At 45.1% G+C, this 17,964-nt stretch overlaps 1 protein-coding gene across 4 annotated transcripts; it reads left to right on the top strand.

Moving 5' to 3' along the window:
• The first annotated feature begins 710 nt into the window (after window positions 1-710).
• GEM (GTP binding protein overexpressed in skeletal muscle) lies at window positions 711-14,647 on the top strand. 4 transcript variants are annotated; one of them, XM_074386855.1, is made up of 5 exons: window positions 711-961; window positions 2,567-2,906; window positions 10,122-10,198; window positions 11,004-11,208; window positions 12,648-14,647. In XM_074386855.1, the coding sequence occupies exons 2-5, from the start codon at window positions 2,576-2,578 to the stop codon at window positions 12,923-12,925; spliced, it is 891 nt and encodes a 296-aa protein (XP_074242956.1). In that variant the 5' UTR covers window positions 711-961; window positions 2,567-2,575; the 3' UTR covers window positions 12,926-14,647. The 4 variants fall into 4 exon arrangements, with proteins under 4 accessions (XP_074242956.1, XP_003938810.1, XP_010347699.1 ...); XM_003938761.4 differs by having other exon boundaries at window positions 713-1,076; window positions 12,648-14,646; XM_010349397.3 differs by lacking the exon at window positions 711-961 and adding an exon at window positions 1,090-1,223.
• Window positions 14,648-17,964: the final 3,317 nt, after the last annotated feature.

Here is a 17,964-nt window from a genome sequence, read left to right on the forward strand (position 1 = left end):
TTTCCCTGTGTTCATAGGAGTCTCTCATAGAGGACCTGGGCTCGGCGCTCCTCCCCATGGCCAGACTGCATTGGCTCATGCCCAGGGCGCAGCCTCGCCAGGGAGCCTGGTACAGAGATGCTGCTGATTGGGATGCTGATTAAATTCCCTGATTGAGGAGCCTCAGCATTCTGGCCCAGAGCAGGAGGGCCAGCAATATTTAGCACAATCTGCTTAGATCGTCAATTAAGTTGTTTTCCCAAACTGCCCTTTTCAAGGTCTTGTCCCCTTTCCTCACCTCTCTCTGGCCCCTTCTCTCTGGATATTTGCCAGAGAAGGGACACAAAGCCTGTGGGGTTCCGTCTGCTTCCTCCTATCCAGAGAGAAGGTGACAGGAGGCAGGAAGAGGCTGTCTTCCTTGCAGAAGATGCGGTTGTCCATTCAAGGTGGCTGCAGTATCCTCCTGGAGGCTAAAGTCTCTGCGCATTCCAGGCTGATCCCTGTTTTCTTGGCAAACCTGAGCTCGCAACTCAAACCTGCCTCTCCCTCCATCCTTTATCCCGACAGCTCGCAAGTGCTTTGCTGGGAAAGGCGATTAAAGTGGCACTTAGTGTATTTTTCCATTTTCCTGTGTTCACCTGGTAAAAATAAAATCAAATAAAAAAGGAGGCCCAGGATTGAACTGTTATTATTTTTTAAATGGAGAGAGAAGGGGTCACATGACTGCGAGTAACTGATTTAGCCAAGTGGCTGCAACTCCGAGTTTGCTGCAGAGCCGCCCCCTCCCGGCGGGGGCGCTGACGTCACGGAAAAGCCCCGCGGCGGGTCGGCGGGGCTGGTTAAAAGCCGCGAGGCCGCGGCGGCTGCAGGCGGCGGGCACGGACGGCGGGCACCGCGCAGCACTCCCCGCTCGGTGGCCCCGGGATCCCAGCGCGGACCCACGCGATACGCTGACGCCCCGACGCCGATCTGGCCGAGCCAAGTAAGGGGGGCAGCCCAGGACGGAGAAGGGAGAGAGTGGGCGTTTCCCAGCCCGCAGAACTTTGGAAGTTGAGAAAAGAGCCCCTGGAACGTGCGTTCTGCGCTGGGCTTTTCTGGTAAGGGTCAGAGTTTCAAGTGCAAAGGATGTCGCTTCTTATCAGCAGGTTCCTTCGTTCAGTTTAGTAGGAGGGTCCCTTCCTCCTACAGATCGAGTGGTCAGAGAGGGCAGCCTTAAAGATGCTTTATTTGTCTGTTGTTTGAATGTAAGTCTGCCAACTGACAGTGCTGCTTTTGAGACTCAAAAACCGTGGTCGTCCTGGTTCGTGGCGAGGTGTTGGGGTGCGGAGTGTGGGGGTGAGGGTGGGAGAGGAATGTTTGTGCATGTTGCTGATTGCAATGTGAGTACTTATACTTTGTCCCCAGTAGCCGGGAAAAACAGACCTCCCAGCTAGGGGAGGCAGTCTGCAAAGGGAAAGTTGTAGTGAAGTTGCTGAATATCATTTAGAGGAGTGTTCAGTCCTGATTTGCTTCAAGAAGTGGGGCTGAGAATGGTGGCTCAGGCCTGTGATCTCAGCACTTTGGGAAGCTGGGGCAGGAGGATCATTTGCCCCAGGAGTTTGAGACCAGCCTGGGCAACATCGTGAGCCCACGGTCTCTACAAAAAAAAAAAAAAAAAAAAAGATTTAAAAAATTAGGGGGCGTGGTGGTGCGGGTCTGTAGTACCAGCTACTTGGGAGACTGAAGAGGGAGGATCACCTGAGCCAGGGAATTGGAGGCTGCAATGAGCTATGATCGTGTCACTACACTCCAGTCTGGGTGATAGAGCAAAAACCCTGTATCAAAAAAGGAATCTGAGTTGAATTAAAGAACTCTTGAGAGTGGATGTGTTTTGTTAAGAATGAGGCACTTTCTCTGCAAGTTTGATAAGCAGGTGAACATGAGCAGGTCATTTCTCTGCCAGGGTGTCTAGGTTTGGAGCTGGGATGTTGTGAAAGTGGTGCTCTTGATGCTCTCCAGACAGCTGGAGAGCATCAAGGCAACTTTACTAAACATGGAAGTTCCAATAAGTGCCTGTCCAGTCCAGCCAGGGTGCAGGGGGTGATGTCATTGCCACGTGTTTCCCACCGAGACATAAAACCTGCTGGCTGCTGGTGCAATTAAGAGCCAAGTTTAGAAAAGAGCAGCTAACCTGGCCAGCTGGTCCCCAGCAACATTAACTTGTTGCTTTTCAAGCCGTCTCTGGAGGCTGCTGGTTCTTTCCAGCTGCCTTGGTGCCAGCGCTGAGTGCAGATCTTTGATCCAAGGCTGCTTTGAGGAAGGAGGAAGCCCATGGGCAGTGGGTGATGTGAACAGTATTTTTTTTCTCTGTGCAAATGACAGTCTGCCTGAGGAGCTGGTTACTGATAGTGTGGGCAGTGTGTGTTTATGTGTGTGTGTCCAGTTGAAAGCTGTCTTGTTGGGGTTTGGGGACTGTTTAATTGGTGTTCTTTATGTTAGGGATACTTGCTTCTCATTTCATCTAATAAAATATTATTGATGACTGACCATGTATTTGAGCCCCTGAGCCCCTTACTAATGCTGCCATCTTGGCTGCTTTGCTTCCCAGGACCCAACGATGACTCTGAATAATGTCACCATGCGCCAGGGCACTGTGGGCATGCAGCCGCAGCAGCAGCGCTGGAGCATCCCAGCTGATGGTAGACATCTCATGGTCCAGAAAGAGCCCCACCAGTACAGCCACCGCAGCCGTCATTCTGCTGCCCCTGAGGACCAGTGCCGCCGAAGCTGGTCCTCCGACTCCACAGACTCAGTCATCTCCTCTGAGTCAGGGAACACCTATTACCGGGTGGTGCTCATAGGGGAGCAGGGGGTGGGCAAATCCACTCTGGCCAACATCTTTGCAGGCGTACATGACAGCATGGACAGCGACTGTGAGGTGCTGGGAGGTAGGTGGCCCAGCCCAGTGGGCTTCTTTCCATCAGCGGTGGTCCCTGGAAAAAGGAAAGCTGGAAAGAGTGAGGGTGGGTAGCTTATTTACCTGCAGAGTTGGGAGCTGAGGTTATGCATTTTGGACAATTGATCGGGGCACCAAGTCCCCAGAAAAGTGCAGGCACAGGCTCTTGGGGCAAGCAAATGAAAATGCTCGTAGACAGGACCAAAATCTACTGAACCTGGTCCAGAAAGGTAATTTTTCAGATTCCAATTCTAAATAAGTCGGGCAGGCTGATTAGAGAGGGCAGAGCCAGAGGGTCAGTGCCCCACCTCTGACTTCTGCTGACTCTGGCTTGAACGTTTTTCCTGGAACTTGGTATAGACACAGCCTTTTTCCATGGTTATACCTAAAACAAGCCAATTGGAAAAGCTGTTAGGATGGATCGATCAGTTTGCTTCCACCAATATTAGAAACTTTTGTGGGTGTAAAATAGTTCAAAATCTGTATTTGAAATAGTATATATATTTTTTAATGTGAAGTATAACAATCATACTTTATGTATAGAGTCTGACAGCTTTCCAAGACAATTTTCCCTGTACAGTCTCATTCATCTATTTATTGATTGGGCCTGGCCTATTTCCAAAACTGTTTTGAGCTGACATTATCTCAAAATGCATGTATTCTTCAGCTAGGGGTAAAGCACAGCCCTGTGTTCTGGGAAGTAATATGAGGATCCTGATAGCCAATGCTGTCCCTGAGGTGTCTTTCAGCAATGACTTCAGTCTGAGCGTATGTGATCAGGGTAGCTACATGTCCCTATTTGCAACTACAGAAATGAAGAAAGAACTGCCCAGTGTTTGCCCAAGTCACGTGGTCGGTCTGTGTTCTGTCGCGACTCACAACTGAATCACAGAACAGGGAGGTGTCTTAGTGATGACTCAGTTCTCCCCTGCATTGATGCATATGAATGCTATTCCTCACTACTCACAGCCCATTTCATCTGGAGGTTTTATTCTTCTTGACTGTCTCAGTGTCAAGGGGTTCACTGCTTCATGAGGCAGCTCAGAAACTGGGCTATAAATGATGAGTCATTGATGTAACATTGATTTCTCTCCTTGCTTCTGGAATCTCACGAGAGTCAAGGGAGAAATAGGGCCAGTGTCGTACAATTGATTCTCTCTTTCTTTGTAAAGGCTGGCAGATGATTTGCTAGGAGAGAGAAAAGGGAGGGAGGGTCTAACTTTTAGAGTGAGTGTTTACAATGGGAGAGGCCTTATATTTGCCGACGTTTATTTTGGTCTTCACAGAGTTCGTGTACTCACGAGTAAGCTGAATCTCAGGGAGACCAAGTGGCTTATCCAGAATCATCCAATAAGGAAGGTGGATTTAGAATTTGGGATTTTATAAGCCTAGTTCTGTTCATTTTACCATTTCTGGGGAACCTGCTGTGTGCCAGGCACTGTGTTAAGTCCTTCCCACACATGTTTCTGATAATACTTGAATCAGTCTGGCATTAATATCCCTATTTTACAGGTGAAGAAATGGAGGCTTACAAAGTCAAGTGGCTTTCTCAGGGTGAAAAAGCTAGTACATGGCGTGACCAGGATTAAAATCTAGTCGTGATTGAACTCAAATCCTGTGCCTTTTCACGGCCCCCTGCAGCCCCAGGATTTAGCTTCCAAATACTGAGTATGACAGTGCACTGGGCATCAGCCACATGTCTGGCTCTGTCCTAAGCTCTGGGGTACTGTGGCTCTTAGTAATGGGCTAAGTGCCAGTGGCTATGCTGCAGAGCAGGGTCCCATTAACTAATATTTTAAGCAGTAACAATACAGTGCTTGGGATGCTGACATAAGGAAGAGATCAACTGGGAGTTGTTTTTTTGTTTTTAAGGGGGAAGAATTGGAAAAAGTTAGTGGATAGTAGACTTTCAAAAGTGTTTTTCCATTAGAATGGAGGGGTATGTATCCAGAGGGTGATATTCCCATAGGGACAAAATGTTAAGGAGACCGACTCATACCTGGAATTTGGGAAGGTAGGCTTCCCCAATATTTGGGGAACTTCTTTGTTGAGAGAGAGGGAGATGCCCGATATGGCAGCACATTGGGCATCAGGCATATGGCTGATCCTGGGGCTGCAGGGGACCGTGAAAAGACACAGGATTTGGGTTCAATCACAAGAAAGAGAGTCCTTCCCCTAGCTTCTTACACAGAGAATCTGTAGAACCTGCTAGAATCAGTAGTTGGCTTTGTTTCCCAAGAGGAAGGTTTTCTAAGGCACACCCCTATATATATATTTTTAAATTCAGCATTTATCATAAGAAAAAAAATCAACAAAATATTCTCATAATTTTTCTCCTAATAAAGATGGATATTGTTACAGTTATATTGCAGTAATCTTATGACTCTGTGTATACACTGAATCCCATTCATTCATTCATTCATTTGTTCATTCATTTGTTTATTCCTAAGAAGTTACTGAATGTATAGCACAGAGCTTAGTGAGGCACTCTGGGGACATGCAAAGAGTCATGGGGCTTCTTCTATGGAGATGCTCACGGTATGCAATGGAGCATAATGTATACACCAAGTAGAAATTGAGATAGGATGTGATAGGTGTCTTGAAAGTGGTGTAAGGAGAGTGCTGTGGGAATTCAGAGGGGAAAAGATTACTTCTGACTATAGATTTAAAGCTTTATGGTTGGCTGGGCATGGTGGCTCACGCCTGTAATCCCAGCACTTTGGGAGGCAGAGGCAGGTGGATCACCTGAGGTCAGGAGTTCCAGACCAGCCTGGTCAACATGGTGAAAGCCCCATCTTTACTAAAAATACAAAAAATTAGCCGGGCGTGGTGGCAGGCACCTATAATCCCAGCTACTCAGGAGGCTGAGGCAGGAGAATCACTTGAACCTGGGAGGCAGAGGTTACAGTGATTGAGATTGCACCATTGCACTCTAGCCTGGGCAACAAAAGTGAAACTCTGTCTCAAAATAATAATAATAATAATAATAATAATAATAATAATAACAAAAGCTTCATGGAAGAGGTGGTCTCTGAGCTGGACCTTCGGGACAACTAGGATTTGGAAGCCTTGAGCTAGGTGGGAAGGCACACCACACATACACAGCAAAGTACAGGAAGCCACATTGAGCTTGAGGTTTGATGAATGGGTTTAGACACAGCTCTGACACTGACTTAGCTGAGTATTCTTGGACAAGCCACTTAGCCTCCTCAAGCTGCCTCATTAGTGTAATTGGGGTAATGCCTCCTTCATAGGGTGTTACGAGGATTAAAGGAGATAACGTGTTGAGCATGAAGCATGGTGCCTGGTACCTAGTAAGTACGGAATGGGCATTAGTTAGAGCTCATTCTGAATCTACCCTTTCCTTTTGATGTGCTTATCTTTTAAAAGTGGTGGTTTCATTGCTTGTAGTCTCTGTCCACTTTGGTCACTGTTGTCTAGGACCCTTGGAGCTGTGCAGAGGAGACCTCGGCCAGCAGAGGCGGGGACAGTATTCATAGAGCAGGCATTTCTTCTGAGGTTCTTTGGGATCCCTTGAGCTATGAAAGCTGGAAACAGTTGAAAGTTTTTGGGAAGAGGGATACCGGAGCCTCAGAACTTTTTTTTTTTTTTTTTTTTTGAGACAGAGTTTCACTCTTGTTATCCAGGCTGGAGTGCAATGGCACGATCTCGGCTCACCGCAACCTCCGCCTCCTGGGTTCAGGCAATTCTCCTGCCTCAACCTCCTGAGTAGCTGGGATTATAGGCACGCGCCACCATGCCCAGCTAATGTTTTGTATTTTTAGTAGAGATGGGGTTTCACCATGTTGACCAGGATGGTCTTGATCTCTTGACCTCGTGATCCACCCGCCTCGGCCTCCCAAAGTGCTGGGATTACAGGCTTGAGCCACTGCGCCCGGCACCTCAGAACTTTTGAGGTGCTGCTGGAGCCAGTTCTGGCAGTGAGAACACCTGTGCAGGATGCACACACAGTACTTGAGCCAGAAGGGATCTTGACTCCAAGCAAAAAGAGTGTTAGTGAAAATATCGTTAACATAGTCAGGAAGACCTTATGCAGGACCATTGCAGTAGGCATCCCGGCAGTGGCAAGAGATAACAGAAAGAGTAAGTGGGCACTTTGCCAAGGAGCAGGTAGGAGGGGGTTAGAGGATGGAAACTTACTAAGAGGAGATGTCAAAGTTAGGGGGATTCTTGCTGAAATCAGGATTTAGACATCAGAGGTGGAGGATGAGGAATTTGATCAGATATTGGAGGTGGGAAGAGTCACACTAAACTGACTTACCAGGATTCTTGCTATAGTTGGTTTTTGCAAGTATGGAAGCAGAAGGCCAGGGTGGAGGGTGGGTAGAGAAGAGGATTCAGAGGAGCCTGACTCAAGTTTGCTCAAGGAGTGAATCTGTCAGAGGGATCAAATGAAGAAAGACAAACTGGTGTAGAGAAAGTGGCTGCTGACCACCATCACTTCCCGTAGAAACCTGGCCGTCCCCATCAGCAGATATTCTCTTGCTACACAGAGAGTGCACAGACACCCCAACTTTCTTCCAGAGCACTGGAGAAATGGGGGTGACTCTAGACCCAGGCTACTGAAAAGCCTTACAGAGGCTAATCAGCATCCAAACCTTTCTCCACACCTTAACCGGGAGCACACTTGAAAGAGCTCTCCTAGAGTCTGATATTCTTTTCGTTCCCTTCTTCTTACTTGGTTAGCACTTGAAAAGGATAAAAGATGAGCTGAGCAACTTAGAGGAAGAGAAACCTAGAGCTCTGTTACTCCCAGGCTTGCACCTGGTTAGGGGAGGGATGCCATGTGTGCTGGAAGGGTCCTGGTGCACACAGCCAGAGGCCATATCTAAACTCCTGTACTGGGGTGGCGGGTAAAGGGGGGGTACACGTGCTGAGCAGGGAGGAGATGGATTTCTTTAACCTCCCAGGCCCTCCAACACAGTGATTTTCAGGCAGAGGTAAGGTCAGACAGAATGACCCTGTCAGGAAGCTTCTAGAACGGCAAAGCATCTTGTTTCTACTCTTATGGCTGTGATCCTTAGTCCACTTTTTCTCTAGACTTGTTCTGATGTTTCTTAAGCCAGGAGAAAGTTGGGTTTTCTTTTTCCATCAGTGACTGGAACACAGTATGTTTCTATTTGAATGACTGGGCACTCAAGCAAGTCCCCTGTACCTGAGGGGTGGGCTGAGGGCAGAGAAAGTTCCTCCATCATTGAAGGAGTTGTCTGAGTGCAGGAAGGGATTTTAGAGAAAAGCTAAGAACCCTATGGTGGGAAGCGGCAGTCAGCCTGTCCCCGCTCTGTGCTGCCCAAGCTCTGATCGTCTCCACCGCATTGTCAAATTTGCATGTTGAGGTTGTGAGGCTCTACCCTGCCCCCGCCCCGTAATCCGAATAGTCCCACTGTGGTGTCATTCCTTCTGCGTATTGTGAGCAGGCACACACGATGGGCGTGACAGTTTAATCCCCCAGTGGCAAACACTTACTGATGAGAAGAATGACACTGTGGGAGGAGAGGGAAACTCATAGAAAGACAGGGCCATCCCTGGTTAACTCTCTTCTTATTTGTCCAAGTTTTCCTTCTGTAAGGAACCTTTCCTGGTTCCAGTTCTTAGATGATGAAGCATTGATCCAGGAGCAGTGTTTTTCATAAACCCTTTGCTATTATAAAACAAGAAATGCCCTGGTTCCAATGTAGCTCTCCTAAGCTAGGATTTATCTGTAGTGAGAAAGGGCTGAGTATGGCAAGAACCAGCTTCCTTCACCTGAAGAAGGGATAGTGACTACCATTGATTGAGTTTCTGCTTTGTGCCCAGGCTTAACATATGTAATTGTCACATAGCCCTAAGGTGTGAGTACTGTTATCAGTCCCGTTGCACAGATGAAGAAAACTGAGGTTCAGAGAGCTTAAGTGGCCCAGACCCACAGAGTTCATAAGAGACGACCCCTGGATTCGAATTCAGGTTTGCTCGTGCTGGCAGCCACACTGCTATATTTAACATCCGTTCACTGCACACACGTTTATTGCATACCAGCAAGGTACCAAGGTGCCGAGGGACACGGTAAACAGCACAGATGCAAATGTCTGCCCTAACATTATGAGGAGGGGCAGGAGGGACAGAAAATAATTCAATAAGTTAAATGTGTCGTATGTTAGGTGGCAATAAGTGCAATGGAGAAACAGAAAACAGGGAAAGAATACTGCGGGAGAGAAGTGTTGCAATTTTAAACGGATGGCCGGGAAGCCCCTCCCCCAGAGGGAGGTAAGGGAATAGGCCTTGTGGATATTTGAGGGAGAAGATTCTAGACAAAAAGAACAAGTAGAAAATGATAAATCATCATGAAAGTCATAATTTTCAAAAGATGAAATTCAAAACAGGAAGGCTCATTGTGAAAATAGAGTGAGGATGGGCTCAATTATATTGGGATGGTGGGAATCCCACTTGCAAAAATCCCACTGGACCCTTTCTACGCCTGCCCCGCCACGGATTTTTCCAGGCTGGAATTGCTTTGGCCCGTGGTACTGTTACTGTGCTCACCCTTCACCTACACATGATCTGGGCTCGGGTGCAGGGAGGAAAGTTTCCATGACCAAGCAGAGCTGGAGGCTAAATTTCTGTTATACTCAAGATGGAAAAACAAGCCCATTTATTCCGAGGGAACAGCATTTTTTTTTTTAAAGGAAGAAAACTACAGCCAAAACAGGGAGAGTCTTAAGATTCTTTCCTGCACTTGTCCAAAGAGGAGCAGTGTCTCTGAGCTCAAAGCTCCTGAAATTGCCAATGAGTGTTAAGTAACTACCCACCGAAAGGTAAAATGGACTTATGAAAATGGGGCTTACAGTTTCACTGGGCAGTTAATGTTTTCTCATAGCATTAATCATTGAATCTGAGACAAAAGTCTTTAAGTTTATCCTCATAAATGATTTTCCCATGTAAAAGGTCCAGGAATGATGAAAACAAATGGCTTTTGCTCCATGTGGTTTGGTGACGCATGTTTGAGAGATATGCTCTGCTGGAGGAATATAGTAGAATGTTGTTGAAAGTGACAAAAAATAGAAATTCGCCTTTGAAAATGTCTTTATTTTTGCATAATTAATTGCATATTTAGTGAGTTTATGTTCTAGCATAAGTTTCTACATGACCCTTTTATGGAAAAGTATTGCATATTCACCTGACTCCAATATCTTTGTTCTTTTTTTTCTAGAAGATACATATGAACGAACCCTGATGGTTGATGGAGAAAGTGCAACGATTATACTCCTGGATATGTGGGAAAATAAGGTATGCAGAGCCTGGAGCTCTCTAAATTCCTTCGGGGGTTTTCCTTCCAACAAGCTGTTTGGTGTGAGGGTGACCTTGTCCTACATGGTGGGTGTTACAGATGAGGTGGGCTCGTTTTCTTGATTAAAAGCGTGCTTCTGAAGAATGAGACCATTCTGAGGAACAGGTCATTCACAGATGAGTTCTGAATAACAAACAAGTTGTAGTGACTTGCCTTTAGTTCTATTAAAAAACACACCAAAAATGTCTACTTGTTTTAGGGAAAATACAAACAGGCATGGACTGTTATTTTAAGTAACAAAAATCCATCTCATCTGAAGTTGAGATTCTCAATACTAGTTTGCAACATTGGCTTTTTACAGATTTTAAAATATTTCAGAACCTATGTGGTAGACTTCTGTTTATTGAAAATCCCTCCTAGTCCCCATAAAAGTATTCTTAATCTCATCACTTGGAAAAGGCAAAAGGGAGTTTTTGGGAAGTCAGAAAAGGCTCATTTATGGTAGATTAAGTAGAAATTGGAAATGCTGTTTGGCAGAGTAGTTGTGTAATTTACCAACTCAAGCTGCAGAAGACACTGAAAAGTAAAAACTTTTTGGCATAAATACTGGACAGGCTAGCAATCTTTCCAGCCACCAAACATCTCGTAGGCATGGAAGACCAATGCTTTTGGAGAGCTGGAAGCAATTTCTTCCTTTCTTCTACCAGCAAGTGTACTTTAGGATACACATATTGTTTCTTTGGTAACTGACGCTTCATTCCCCAGGTCAAACTGAACTCACAGAAGATCTTATTGTTTCATTAGGGGGAGAATGAGTGGCTCCATGACCACTGCATGCAGGTGGGGGACGCATACCTGATTGTCTACTCAATCACAGACCGAGCCAGCTTCGAGAAGGCGTCTGAGCTGCGAATCCAGCTCCGCAGGGCCCGGCAGACAGAGGACATTCCCATCATTTTGGTTGGCAACAAAAGTGACTTAGTCCGGTGTCGGGAAGTGTCTGTATCAGGTAAGAGGAGTAGAGCCAGTACTGCAGAAACAATCGCTGGGCCACGTGCATTTCCTTCAGTCAGGGGCTCTTCCTTCCTTCCAGGAGGCTGGATCCAGGGACTCATTAAGATGCTATATGAAATTTTAGGTGTATTTCTAAGACTCCTACAGCTGCCCTGGGTCTCCTCCACCCTGGTTGCTCTCCCTTGTTCGTGTGGTCCCCCTGCAGGATGCCAATCTTCCTGCTTCCAAGGGGTTTCCTGAAATTCCCGAGTACAGGGAAATGAAAGGAGCATCTTCATGCAAAAAGGATAAGGAACTCTGATTTAGGGGAACTGTGAGAAAGAGTTCCATTGAGGAAAAAGAATTCCATTCTGGCTGACTCTGGTCCCTGTACACCCTAGAAACACTGTCCTACTCCCCATCCCTGGCTTCTGAAATTTCAGTTTAGGCATCAGTCTGATGGTGTCACATATTCTTCTTCATACGTAGTTCAGGGAAAATCTCTGTCTGCTGAGTGGGCACCCAGGTGCTTTTACAGCCCTTGAGATTTTAGTGGCCTAATTCGGACTTGATGCCTGGTACAATTATAAAAATAAAATACTGCATTGCCAGGCCCTGCTCAGGAGGAAAGACCGTGTACACGCTAATAGAGGCAATGTACACATAGTTTGGGAATGTCTCCCTGCTAGGAACAACTGTTGACAGTACTTTTCCAAACCAAATCTTGCTGCGTGGTCATTAAACACAAAGAAATATTTGAAATTGAGACTGTCTCAGAAAGGCTTGTATAATTTACTCTAAGTGAATTACACATTTATAAAATTCTGTTTTTTCCAAAGATATCTCATCATTGCTTTCTAAAAAAACTTTTTATTTTTTTTTTCAAGAGAGGAAAGCCAAGTAGTAGAATTCTTATTCTCAATTCAGGAAACTGAGTCAGGAGAAAGAGTTAAGAGTATGGGCTTGAGAATGGAGCGGGCCCGGATTCACTGCCACTTACAGGCTGAGTAACCTTCACCTGCAGGGGAGACTCCCCTCGGTTTCTTCATGTATTTGATGGAGGTAATAATGTACTTTCCAAGATTGTTGTGGACATTGAAAACAGTGTTTACAAAGAACTTAGCCTTGTTTTTGGCACATTGTAAGTCTGCAGTAAATTTAGGCTATGGATTTTACTGCTATAACTAATATCACTGTATTTGATGAAATGGGACCTTCAGACAGTGAATTTGTGGTGGACCAGGTCTAAAGCCCATCGCGCTTGCTTCCAGGGATCCTCCAGTGAGACATTTTCTATCCATGCCCCGGGAGGGCCTGTGCCACAGGGGTGTCCTCTATCCAGTGCATATATGACTGACTTAGTGTTACCTCGAAGAACCATCCAGCTTGACTGTGTGCTGTGCAGGACTGTGCTCTGCAGCCCCTCTGACCTCTTTCCCTTCCTGTGCTTCCCAGAAGGAAGAGCTTGTGCTGTGGTGTTCGACTGCAAGTTCATCGAGACCTCCGCGGCTGTCCAGCACAACGTGAAGGAGCTGTTTGAGGGCATCGTGCGGCAGGTGCGCCTTCGGCGGGACAGCAAGGAGAAGAACGAGCGGCGGCTGGCCTACCAGAAAAGGAAGGAGAGCATGCCCAGGAAAGCCAGGCGCTTCTGGGGCAAGATCGTGGCCAAAAACAACAAGAATATGGCCTTCAAGCTCAAGTCCAAATCCTGCCATGACCTCTCTGTGCTCTAGGAACCCAGAGTTACCCAAATGTCCCTTTGATGGACATTGTTGAAGGCCATTGGGACTAATAATCTATATTAGATTGGATACTTAAGTATTGTTAGATGTGGTTTCCCCCATTGTAGCAGGGAGCTAGTGTATTAACCTCTTGGGCCACATGATGCATGGGAAATGAAAGATCTTTGTAAAGAGTCAGTATTTATTTCCAGGAAAAGCCTGACCTTGCTATTTGAACACCCAAGACTCATTAGAGGATGTGTTTGGTGTTCTCATGTGTTTCTTCTCTTTTGGATAGTAGAGAAGTAAAGCTTACAAAGAATGCCTAGAACAAGCACTTTTCATCATTAAAATTTTGCCCATTGTTCTGATATGTGACTTTGAGGCCAATGGGTCATAAACAAATATAAGAAAGCTGTCAATGAGTTCATTCAAAGGAGGGAAAACTTTCTACGTATCTAAGATCCGTGGGGCTAGAATTGTAGAACTAGGCTCATGAGAATCATGACTATTACTGCTCCATCAAACTGTGAAAAGAAATGATGTGGACCTTGCTGGAGACTAAGGCTTAGCAAACAGTTTTTTTCAATGTCCACCAATACTTACAGAATTGGGAACTGATACATGTACCCCTTATAGGCTCAAAAAGTATATATCTTACAATTTGTTATTTAGGGGGAAATTATTTGAATCAGATTCTATTTAGTCAAACCACCTTTTATGTTTTGTTATTTATGAATTCATGGAGCCATCATAAAAATATTTTTAAAATCAGAATTATTGATACCCTGGAGTGTAAAATGTCAATTTTTAATGTATAATCCAAAGTCTGAATTTTTATAAAACATATAGCATAAAAACTTCCAGTACTTTGGTTGACCCTTGTATGCCACAGCTCTGCTCTATTTATTATTATTTTGCAAAAATTATCATTTTAACATTTGATAAAGCATATTTATGAACATATTTCTTAATAAGAAAAATATCCATTTTATTACCATTTTCTATCTTTTTCAAAATATGCAAGTTTTTACCTATATGTCTTATAATAAAACAAATAAAATATTTGAAAAAAGGCATTCTTGATTGATTTTCCTCCCAAGCAAGATGCTTAGGATTATTTTTCTGCAGCCTTTAGAGCAAGCACATTCCAAAGAGACATGTACCTATTGTTTTCTTTCTTTTTCTCACTAGCAATAGCCCAGTAATCATTAAAGAGTATCCCTGACAGCTCTGCTTTGGAATCACGATTCATGATAATGCAAAGTTATTTTTGGCTGATACCACTGGAAAGTATTTGGGGTTATCTCAATGCTAAGTTATAGGAAAAGCCAGATTGACCTTTTACTTTGGTCTAGTACATGCCTGGCTGAACAGATGGGCCTCACTTTATTCCCTGGAGGCTCATGGTCTTAAGCTTGTCTAAGGCATTAGAGGAAGTTATAAAGGATTAGAGGGAAATAAAATAAAGGAAACTAGTGATTTCCAGCCTGAGATCTAGCCAGGCAAAGCTTTCACCAAATTCTCCTCTCTGACATTAATACAGCTTGACATTAATCACTTGGCAGCTATCCAGTGACTATGTGCAGCCCTTTTGCTGACTGGAACTTCCTGGTATTCTCCATTCTCATGTTCTCTGGCCCTATCTATGTGCACCCTACTTCACTCTCATCTCCCTAGGTTTCTGAGTTTGTAGTCAGACACACACTGATGGCGGCAATCATGGGACCTCAGACATTCCCTAAAGTGACACAGTTGTTGTTGTTGTTTTGAGACAGAGTCTCACTCTGTCACCCAGGCTGGAGTGCAGTGGTGTGATCTCAGCTCATTGCAACCTTCACCTTCTGGGGTCAAGCAATTCTCCTGCCATAGCCTCCCAAGTTGCTGGGACTACAGGCTTGTACCACCACACCAGGCCAATTTTTTTTTTTTTTTTTTTTTAAATTTTTAGTAGAGACAGGGTTTCACCATATTGGCCAGACTGGTCTCGAACTCTTGACCTCAGGTGATCCGCCTGCCTCTGCCTCCCAAAGTGCTGGGATTACAGGCATAAGCCATCATGCTTGGCCTTAAAACGACACAGTGTTAAAGGGTTTCTCTGCTCTGTTTTTGTGGTTCTTTCTCCTTTTCCACACTGAGCACAAAGGTTCCCATTTCTATGCTCTTTGCATCTTAGAACTGCTCAAGGCAATAGCATGGATTGATGATACAAGTAAAGTTTCAGGTTACATAGACCTGGGGTGAATTTTGGCTGTGGAATTTAGCATCACGGCTTTTGGAGTAAAGATTAAAGATTTCTAGCTATCAGCTTTCTCATCTGCAAAATGGGGTGGCCAATAATACCCACTTTGTAAGTCTGTTGTGAGATTCACATCTTTTAACCTGCCATACAGTAAAGAGTTCAAGAGAGGTTCATTTCATGGTTGTACATTTTCCATTCTGTATCATTTGGACTTAGTTTTACGTGTCTGTTTCCCCTAATTTCAATGGAAACTTCTTCAAATCAGGGACCACCACTTCTTTTCCTCCTTACCCTTCTACTCTTCAGTGTAGTGCACTGCATGTATCAGGATTTTACTCACTTTCTTCTTGAACTTCACAGATCCTCCCAACACCTTCATGAGGTCAACAGGTCATCTCTCAGCAGACTAGTTCAGGTGGATAAATGTCTGGTCTAGTTTGTTCAGATGCTAAGTGTCTGAGCTAGGACTGAAGTCCACATGTCACTTCTGGTCATTTGTATATTCTTATTTCCAAAACTTTCCTATAAACACAGCCTGTTTCATCCCCATGTTTCATCACACATACACACACACACACACACACACACACACACACACACACAATGCGTATACATTCTTTACACTACTTTTCTGTTCTCACAATCTCAAGCTTCCTCGTCACTTCTTTCAGATCTTTCCAACCAAATGACCAACAGATCCAAGGCTCCCAGGTTTAAGGCTGTGTTCAGGGTTGTCATGACCACATTCCCTTGTCTTGAGCCAGGGCAGGATAATGCAGGCTGCAATCCAACTGGAGAGGATTTTTGGTTAAGAGCTATAGCTCCGGGGTTAGACAAACCTGGGTTTCAATCTGGTTTCATCACTTCTTGGATGTGTGGACACGAATCGAGTTCTTGACTATCTCACAGCCTCAGTTTTCCCATCTGTAACATGGGAAGAATGCCCACCGCATAGGGTTGTGGTAAGGATTATGTGAGACCTGCAGAAGTTAAGTCATCATCTCAGGGACAGCACCGACTCCACCCACTCTAGTGCAGCATCCACACCTTCACACACTCATGCATTCTTCAGACATTATTGGACATCCAGGTGCTTGCTAACAGCTACTGGGAATATAATGATGGCTAAGATATTATCCTCATCCTCAGAGACCTCAAGAGTAATAAATTTGTCCTGAAAAGTCAAAGGAACTAGCATTGGCGATAGGAAGAAAATGGAGAAATTGTGAAGGGATTATACAAGGAAGGGACTGGATTTGCCACCATTAGATAAAATTTATACGATGCAAAACATTGTTAAGATGATTTAGATATGGAAAAGAAAATTAGGGCACTAAGGCCAGATGCAGTGGCTCACACCTATAATCCCAGCACTTGTTGGGTGTAATGGGTTAAACAGTCTTCCCCCACAACTTTGTGTCCACTTGAACCTCATAATGTGACTTTATTGGGAAATAGGGTCTACGCAGATGCACTAGTTAAGGATCTCAGGATGAAATCACCCTGGATTAAGGGTGAACCCTAATTCCAATACGTGGTGCCTTTATAAGAGAAAGGAGAAAGATTTTGACACAGAGAGAACACAGAGGGAAGAAGGCCATGCAGAGATTAGGGTTACAGTGCCAACGAGTGTTTGCAAGCACCAGAGCTGAAGAGATAAGGAAGGATTTTCCCCCCTAATGCCTTCAGAGGGTGCATGGCCCTGCCATCATGATTTTTGGATTTCTATGCTCCAGAACTGGAAGAGTGTACATTTCTGTTATTTTAAGTCATCAAGTTTATGATAGTATCAGCAGCCCTGAGAAACTAAATACTTTGGATTACTTAGGGCAAGTGAATCTTAATACACCTCTATTTCTTCATCTGAAAAACAAGAATAATAATACCCATCTTATAGGAATATCATCAGTAAAGCACTTTACTTATCAACTTATTGTTTGCCCAAGAGTTGGAGAGGGAGTGAACTGGAAGGGTAAGTTGGGAAGCAATTGTAGAATACACTGAGTTCCAAACTGAGAAATTTGGACTTGGCTCCGAAGATAATGCAGGTGCTTGAATATTTCTAAACAGGGGTGTGACAGATTAGAGTGGTGCTGCTTCAGGACGTTGCCCAGAAGAGCTGAGCCTGGCAGGAACTGTTGTGGGCATCAGGCCCCACCCAGGGAGACCAATGCGGGAGCCCCCACAATGCTGGGATGAGAGTAGTGGGTAAGACGTTTCAGGCAGAAGGAAGGCAGTCCTTCATCAGGGGCAGCCTCACCCCAGCATGTGCATTTGTTGTGTTTATTGGACTTAGAGTGCACACGTGTCCGGCAGCAATCAAGGTTTTCTAGGAGAAGTACTCATAAAGTGGTGAGGCCTGATGCCCACAACAGTCACACAGTAGCACAAAATGACAGCAGGAGAGAAAGGGAGCCATTCCTGGCAGACACAAGCCCTGGCCAAGGCCTGGGTGACAAGGTTGTGCTGGAGTAAGATATGGAGTGCAGTCGTGTGACTGCATAGGAGACAGCCACAACACGACAAGAGGCTCTACCTAAACCATCAGTAATTCACCCAGTCCAACCCCTGGGGAAAGGAGGAAGTAAATTTTATCCACCTGTTTTCTTGTCATGCAGCTAGGGAAAAAATAACGTATGCAAACCAAGGACGTAAGGTTTTTAGCAAAGGAATACACAGGTGATTCTGTTTATGCATGCATGTATGCCTGTGTGTGTATATGCCTCTGTGTGTGTGTGTGTGTGTGTGTGTGTGTGTGTGTGTGTGTGCACGTTCACGCGGGCGCTGAGGAATAGGGTAGAGGTGTGAG

The sequence above is a fragment of the Saimiri boliviensis genome, chromosome 15 (genome assembly GCF_048565385.1).
Source record: "Saimiri boliviensis isolate mSaiBol1 chromosome 15, mSaiBol1.pri, whole genome shotgun sequence".
Lineage (NCBI taxonomy): Eukaryota > Metazoa > Chordata > Mammalia > Primates > Cebidae > Saimiri > Saimiri boliviensis.

Bases quoted from the DNA above. Each gene is read 5' to 3' on its own strand.
- GEM (XM_074386855.1), top strand. From the start codon at position 2,576: ATGACTCTGAATAATGTCACCATGCGCCAGGGCACTGTGGGCATGCAG. The intron at 2,907-10,121 runs GTAGGTGGCCCA...TTTTTTTTCTAG, and splicing joins CGACTGTGAGGTGCTGGGAG to AAGATACATATGAACGAACC. The intron at 11,209-12,647 runs GTAAGAGGAGTA...TGTGCTTCCCAG, and splicing joins TCGGGAAGTGTCTGTATCAG to AAGGAAGAGCTTGTGCTGTG.